This window comes from Ictalurus punctatus, chromosome 27, assembly GCF_001660625.3.
Source record: "Ictalurus punctatus breed USDA103 chromosome 27, Coco_2.0, whole genome shotgun sequence".
Lineage (NCBI taxonomy): Eukaryota > Metazoa > Chordata > Actinopteri > Siluriformes > Ictaluridae > Ictalurus > Ictalurus punctatus.
Window position 1 is genome coordinate 19,114,830 of NC_030442.2, and position 8,013 is coordinate 19,122,842.

The following is an 8,013-nucleotide window of genomic DNA, read 5'->3' on the forward strand; positions in this document are numbered from 1 at the left end:
GGGAGGGTGTAGGGAGTGGGGGGGGGTGTAGGGAGTAAGGGGGGGGGTGTAGGGAGCGAGGGGGAGGGTGTAGGGAGCGAGGGGGAGGGTGTAGGGAGTGAGGGGGAGGGTGTAGGGAGTAAGGGGGGGGGGTGTAGGGAGCGAGGGGGAGGGTGTAGGGAGCGAGGGGGAGGGTGTAGGGAGTGGTGTAGGGAGGTTGCAGTAGGGGGTGGGTCAGCACTGTACAGCCACATGTCTCACACAGTTGCAAGGCTTTAAGAGGACGAGGCTCAGAGAAAGGGGAGCTCAGAGAGAGAAAGGGGGAGAGCATCTGTGTTCACTTCATTATCATCTTCCTCACTCATTTGGATTACTGAGGGTCTGATAGACAGGTAGGTCCACTTCTATACACACACGCCTCATCTCAGTTGCACTACAGGTTTATAGAATAAGAGCAGAGTGGAGTGGGAGTGATCCGAGTACCAGCTCTATACCACTCGGCTCTTTGTTCTCTACAGCTCTGTTCACTTCCAATCTGCACCTCAAACACACACACACACACACACACACACTGCATTGAAAGCACTGGCTAAACTGCACCAAGTCTTTGTGTCTGATGAAATGGGAGGAGGTGAGAGAGGAGAGAACCCACTGTCCTGCCCTGTGAGCTCCAGGGTTCTAGAGCAGGTTCTCTGTATTCTCTTTAACGCATGCTTTTCTCTATATAATAGTTTTAATATATTTCCATCACACACACACACACACACACACAGACACACACACACGCACACACACACACACATTTCAGTTATGCTTAATTTTTTTTTTCAAACCGGTTCTGGGTCACATTAGATCCTACCTTCAGGTGACGATATTAAGATTTGAACATAACGAACTGTGTATTTTATAAAGTTTTATTTGGTTAAAAATCATCGCGCACGCTGTCATTTTAAAGTTAATTGTTAAAGCTCGTGCACGCCGTACAGGCGGCTGTGCGCGTTCACGGCTCTCCTATCCTATTCTCGCGAGATTCAGCTGGAATTCGCGTTGCCGAGGAAACGCCTCGGTCCGAGTCGCCATGGCAACCCCTTCAGTCTCGTTTTGTTCTTCTATAGCGATTTAAGTGCTTATTTTATTTATTTAAAAATATATTTAGCATTTTATTTATACATTACTTTATTAAGAAAATAATTTATTTGAATGAGTTAAAGCTAGTTGTTATTATCCTTGAGGGAGCATGGGGTGCAGGGCGGGGTACACCCTGTACAGGCTGCCAAACCATCGCAGGGCACACTCACACTCACATTCATACACTACGGACACTTTAGACACGCCAATCAGCCTACCATGCATGTGTTTGGACTGGGGGAGGACACCGGAGTACCCGGAGGAAACCCCCGCAGCACGGGGACAACATGCAAACTCCACACACACAGGACAGCGGTGGGAATCTAAGCCCCCCCCCCCCCCCCCCCCCCCCCCCCCCCCCCCCCCCCCCATCAATAACAAATCAATAAAATAAATAATATTTATCTGTGTATTTGGATAATATTTAAAGAATATGGAAATAGTTGTTTTATAAAAAGCAGCATGTTTAATGACTAAGATTTTTCTAAGTACAATTTTTGCAGCATTCTGATCTAAAACAGATAAAGAAAATTAGCCAAGTCAAATTATTCATCTATATGATGTTAATCTATGAAACTAGTCTAAAAACGGTTATGAGGTGACGTGTGACGACGTCTTCAGTCCATCTGTCACACTTACCCTCGGTGAAAAACTGCTCTATTTATATTCCTATATTTGATTATAATTTAACCAAAATCTCTGAGAAGGAAAATTGTAAAGGAAGTGACACCATTTTGGAGTTAGCATCAACAGTTAAGTAGCAACGTCTGATCTCGCTGAGAGCTTGTGCACATGCGCAGATCTTCTGGTTCTGATCCGGATGTGTCAAGGTGAATAGCAGCAGTGAAGAAACACTCAGGACACAGTGGACTGTTTCCACTTCATTTATTTCGACCTTGAATTGGCATTTTACTATCGGCTAAGTGTCCACAGCATAACGTCCACTACTGATTAAACACACAGGGTTATTTATACACCGTACACGTCACTTCAGCTGGATATATAAAAAATAACGTGCTTCCTGGTGGTGGTGTAATTGTCAGCAGTCTCATGGTGACCTTGCAGTAACAAAAACACCATAATTAATGACATACTGAATAATATTAATTCAGTGAATAACTCCTGAATCAGGAATGAGCGGACTCCTTAATTCCCGTTAGGATCAGTGTATTGTAATTCAACACTACACACATTCATTAGGAGTTTTCATGTCTATATGTAATTCTTTATAAATCCCATTTAGTTTAGTTCCTTCCTACAATATCTGTATCGCAGTGTAACATTGTGAATCTAGTGTAGGCTTCAGAGTTTTCATTCTTTCTCTTTAAATATGTATAAATCACTAAATCGGTAGACGAAGAAGAAGAAGGCTGCTACTTCTATTAACTCCTGCTAACTAACTTGCACGGATAAATTTCATCATTGGATTCGGATATTTTCTGCTCTAATGCTAGATTTACACGTGTAAAAGTGTGAATATAGTTGAGACTTTAATCGTACTGGTCCCAGAGAGCCCGGAGCTGTAATAAAACCCCGCACACACCGCCGAGCTCAGCACTCGGATCGATTTTGGCATTACGATGGTGCATGACTGCGCATCCTCTAACGCATGCACCAATGCAGCAGCTCTTTGTGCCGTTCCTGCTGTGGAGTCACGCCGCTGCAGACATCACGCTGCCAGCAAGTGCAGAAAGATTTATTTCAGTTCTCTGCATCTAGACATTCGGTACTAATGTACACTCAATAAGCGTGCGCATACTCAGGACTCGATAAGCTCTTTTTATAGGATTATTGTCTGCACAGTGAAGCTGGGTGTTAAGCCCAACAAGCTGAAATATTTCGTATTTTTAGTAAATCGTTGTTCCAGGATTTAGTGTTTCGTGTAATGTATGGTGGAGCTGCAGTGTACAGTTGTGTGTTGTCTAATCAGCCATTTTCTCCACCCTTATCTCCTCACTGCACTGAGCTCAGCCAGTCGTCCATGAATGTGGCATGGCTCGTGTCACAAACGCGTTCTCCAGCTCTCCAGCTGTGCACGGTCCGTACGAGCGGATCGGTTTCTGTTTGTGTTTCTCTCATGGCAGTAAACCAGCTCATATTTTCCCATGACACCGAGGTTAAAATTCTCTCCTTATTTATCATCCAATTTGTGTCCTTCTCATGAGAGAAACGCTGAAAATCCGAACTTTTAAACGCGAATGCCGTGAGTGAGGAATGAGCGAGGAACTGGTGTACGACTTACTCCACATTCCAGACTCTTTACAAGAACCATGTGAAGTTTCCATCCAGCGGCCATTTGTCTTTCATTCGCCCTTGTCTCCCGCAGCTTTTGGACTGCATTCAAACGTTCTCCTTTTGGCAGAGTCAACCGTGGCGAATAAAGTGAATGCCCTTTAAAAGGCGACGCGGTGCAGGCGAAGCTGGCAGTGCACACAGTGCGCGCTTTTATCAGTTTTCACTTCCATCATGGTTAATTAATCCCGTGTTCTAGACCTGGTTTGATGAATTACCCTCAACACTTCTCCTGGGTTAAATCTGCATTTACTCTCGTTACTGTATATGCGCAAGAAAAGTCAGTTAGGACAAATCCAGGCGCAGAACCTACCCAGAGTGCACTGCGATCTGAAGCAGTTTCTTTTGTAAAAAGAAGTTTTATTCTCTGTAGCCACCGACTTTCTGTACACACCATGCTAAGCAGTTGTCAAGCTAGCTGAATAGGTTATAAAGCCGATATGACTGTACACAGTGTGATCCACATTTACTGTTTAAATTCCCTTCATGTGTAGCGTGTTAACATTCCTAATGAGAGTAAACAGTCCATAAGTGTTTACTGAAAACAACAGGCATCGTTTACCAAATCTCTCAGTTGTGTGTGTGTGTGTGTGTGTGGTTATCTCGGTCAAACCAAACTAAAAAAACAAGTCCTGCCACATTTACAAAAAATGTTGATTTTCTTCATACACAACGATGATCAATTCCAATCAGCTGTAAATTACCAAGTGTGTTCACATTTACATTTAGCCACGCCCACAAAACTCCACAAAAAGCAAAACTCAGAGAGCTGAGAACAAAATGGTGACTAAACTGTGAAGGAGCGCCTCCTAAGTGCGGTGTGTGCTAAATCTCCAAGTAATGCAGCTCAGCCACTGCAGTGTGTCAGCTACCATACACACACATCCTCCTCCTCCTCTTTACAGGGTGCCATTACTTTTGTCCTAAATTGAAGGAGTATTTATTTATTTTGGATAGATTTATTTCAGGTCATTAATATGAAGCGACTGGGTTTAAGAAAGTGGTCATTAAATTGGTGTGTAATTGAAAAAAGTATAAACGCGATGGAGTAATCCGTTTATAATCTCGCAGAAACAGTTTAAAGGATTTGAAGCTCAGTCGAGGTTTACGTTAGTGAGACGTCTTCTACGCTAATTTACACAAACTCAGGAGCAAGTCATAGGATGAGAATATTTTTCACAATTAATTGGATTTTCATCCTGCAAACAATTCACCAATTAATTCATTCATATCCAGTATGAAGAACGCAAACACGCCGTGCACTGATTTCATCATCTAAAATGAATTTTCATGGTTTTGCAGGTCACATTATGGGAGGAAAGCTGAGCAAGAAGAAGAAGGGATACGATGTCAGTGACCCTAAAGAGAAAAAGGAGGAGAGTGCTGTGGTAGCTACAGCTTCAAAAGAGCAGAAAGCTGAAGCTCCTGAAGCAAACCAGAATGGAGCTGTGGAGATCAAAGCAGAGCAAGTGGCCCAAAGTGATGCAGCTCCTCCTGAACCTCCATCGGAAGCTCCAGCCGAGCAGACTGCCTCACCAAACGAGGAAGAAGTGAAGGAAAAGCCTGTGGAAGCTGCTTCTGCTCTGCAGAAACTAGCACCTGCCCCAGAAGAGTGTGTACCTGCAAAAGAGGAGCCCACATCAACTTCAGAAAAAACAGCAGCTGACCCAGAGGAACCTGCACCTGCCTCAGAAGAAAAGGTAGCTGCCCCTGGGGAACCTGCACTTGCCCCAGAGGAACCTACACCTGCCTCAGAACTGGCAGCTGCCACAAAGGACCCTGCACCTGCCTCAGAAAAACCACTAGCTAGTCCTGTGGAACCTGCACCTGTCCCTGAAGAACCAACAACTGCCCCAGTGGAACCGGCATCTGTCTCTAAAGAACCACTAGCTAACCCTGTGGAATCTGCTCCTGCCTCAGAAGAACCAACAGCAGCCCAAGTGAAACCTGCCCCTGTGGAATCTGCTCCTGGCTCTGAAGAACCAACAGCAGCCCCAGTGGAACCGGCATCTGTCTCTAAAGAACCACTAGCTGCCCCTGTGGAATCTGCTCCTGCCTCTGAAGAACCAACAGCAGCCCAGGTGGAACCTGCCCCTGTCTCTAAAGAACCACTAGCTGCCCTTGTGGAATCTGCTCCTGCTTCTGATGAACCAGTAGCTGTCCCTGTGAAACCTGTACCTGTGTCTGAAGAACCAATAGCTGCCCCAGAGGAACCTACACCTGCCTTAGAAGAACCAGCAGCACCCCCAGAGGAACCAGCAACAAATGAATCAGTTGTTGCCCCAGTGCAAGCTGCTCTAGAGGAACTACCAATACCTGAAGAGACTGTTTCTGCCCTGATGGATGCTGCAGCTCCCTCAGATGAACTAGAGGAACCAGTTGAAGCTGTTTCTTCCCCTGTACAGTCTGGTGCTGCACCAGAGGAACCTGCCCCTGCCCCTGCCCCTGCCCCAGTAGAGACTGTTGCTGCCCTGGTGGAGCCTACAGCAGAGCAAACATCAGCTGTACAAGAAGAGACTGTTTCTGCCCCATTAGGGGCTGAAGCTGCATCCAGCAAACCAGCAGCTGCCCCAGAACAACCATCAGTGCCAGTAGAAACTGCTTCTGTCCCACAGGAACCTGTACCAGAGGATCCTGCCCCACAGGAACAAGCTGTTGCACCTGAGGAAACACCAGCTACACTAGAGGTTGTTTCTTCCCCAGTAGATGCTGTAGCTGTCTCTGAGGAACCCATAGCTGCCCCAGTGGAGGCTGTTCCTACCTCACTAGAACCATTACCTGCACCAGAGGAGGGTATAGTTCTCTCAGAGGTGGCTGTAAGTGCTCCAGAGGAACCTACAGATCCATCACAACAAGAAGCTCTTGAGGATACATCAGTTTGTCCAGTGGAGCCTGTAGCTGCCCCAGAGCAGGTTAGAATTACACCAGATGAGCCTGTAGCTTCCCCAGAACACTTTGGAACTACCCCAGATCAGCTTGTAGCTACACCAGAAGAACCTGAAGCTGCTGAAGTGGAGCTTGCAGCAGAACAAGTAGTACAGGAAGCTGTCCAGGAGGTTTTAAATGCTATGGAAATTTCTCAAGTACCAGCTGTGATTACAGAACCTTCAGAAATTTTGGAACTAGAAGCAAAACCAGAGGTTTCTGAACCCCTTCCTGAGTCCGAACCAGTTCCAGTAGCACCTTCTGCTTCAGAACCAAAAGCTAAATATAAATCTGTTGCAGATGCTGAGGAACACATTCCTGAGATTGTAATTTCAGAATCCATCTCTGCCAATGAGATCTTACCTGCAGAATCTTGCAGGGTTATGGAGGACAAGCTGGAAAATGGAGAATGTGAAAGCACTGGATCAGAAGAAGAACCTTCACCAGCTGTACCTAAAGAAAATGGAGTGTGTCAGGAGCAGGTGATGGGAGAAGCTCCTGTAGATGCTCCACTACATGGTCCAGTAGATGCTCTGGTAGCTGAGCTTCATGAAAAGGAGTGTGTGAACGGCGTGGTGGCTGAACAGGAACTTAACTGTGAATTGAAAAAGGACTTAAACATGGCCGGTGATGTTGGAGACATGGTGGAGTGTCTCAGTGCCGCGGTGAGCCAGGCTGTAGATACGGCATGAACAAACCCACCAACCCTTCACATGTGAATTCCATCCTGAAGATTAACACTAAAGTCCTCCATCAAAGCAGCTTCCTGAAATATAAATGTCCAAATTGCCTTCACAGTGACTCAGGTGCAGGAACAGGGAGTTTATAACCACTGAAGAACAAGAGATGAAGAATAGAGAGAATTACTGAGAATCAAGAAGGAGAAGAAGAAGATGTATTTCGCTATGTTGTGTTTGGTGCTGGCGAGTTTTAACTGCCTGAGCTGGTTAAATAGAAAAAACAGGAAAATGTGAATGCTGGTTAATCAAACAAAAAAATCCACACTGGACATTAACCTTTCAAAAAAAACAACAATTAAAAATGAATAATTCTTGTGTTTGCTTGTGAGTCTGATGAAAATGAAAGTGGTTTTTGGATTAGCATTTAAATATACATAATCAAATTTAGACTTTGACATATCCTTTTCTTATCCACGTAACAAAGTAATGAAGTTGTAAGTTTTAAACGTTTAGAGCCGAAACAGTGAGGAATTTTCATTTTAACTTTGATAGCTTGCCTTAGAATATAAAGCAAAAAAAAAAATGATATGTTAAACTTGGATCTTTAATTTCTATTTCTAATTATTCTGGGGAATGCCTGAGACTAAACCAGTCTGTTTCTGTCATATTTAAATGTGTATTTGAAATAAACTCCTGACCACCCGGGGGCAGAAATAAAATAAAAACCTGAATAAAAGTCTGGTGTTTTATGACAAAATAAATGGAGAAGAATCAGATTTTTCTGGATTCTAAATAATGGCACTGCTGAGTGAGAAGGAGATCATGTATTAAAGGAGATTATAACACACTGCTGGATTCTGATTGGTCAGAAGGTGTTGATTCGTTTTCTATAACAGCGGCTCTGTGAGTACTGCAGCTTCACATCACAGGTTTATATAAATGAATGCTCTAGCTCTTATACCTTATTGTTTCTATAGTAACAGCTCATTCACAGGTAATGTAACGTGTA

The 8,013-nt window shown here is 44.5% G+C and overlaps 1 protein-coding gene across 1 annotated transcript; it reads left to right on the forward strand.

The window, feature by feature from the left end:
* The first annotated feature begins 210 nt into the window (after nucleotides 1-210).
* si:dkey-56m19.5 (cell surface glycoprotein 1) lies at nucleotides 211-7,729 on the forward strand. The gene is made up of 2 exons (XM_053676648.1): nucleotides 211-371; nucleotides 4,702-7,729. Exon 2 carries the CDS (start codon nucleotides 4,710-4,712, stop codon nucleotides 7,014-7,016), a length of 2,307 nt encoding a protein of 768 aa, XP_053532623.1. The 5' UTR covers nucleotides 211-371; nucleotides 4,702-4,709; the 3' UTR covers nucleotides 7,017-7,729.
* The last annotated feature ends 284 nt before the right edge of the window (nucleotides 7,730-8,013 follow it).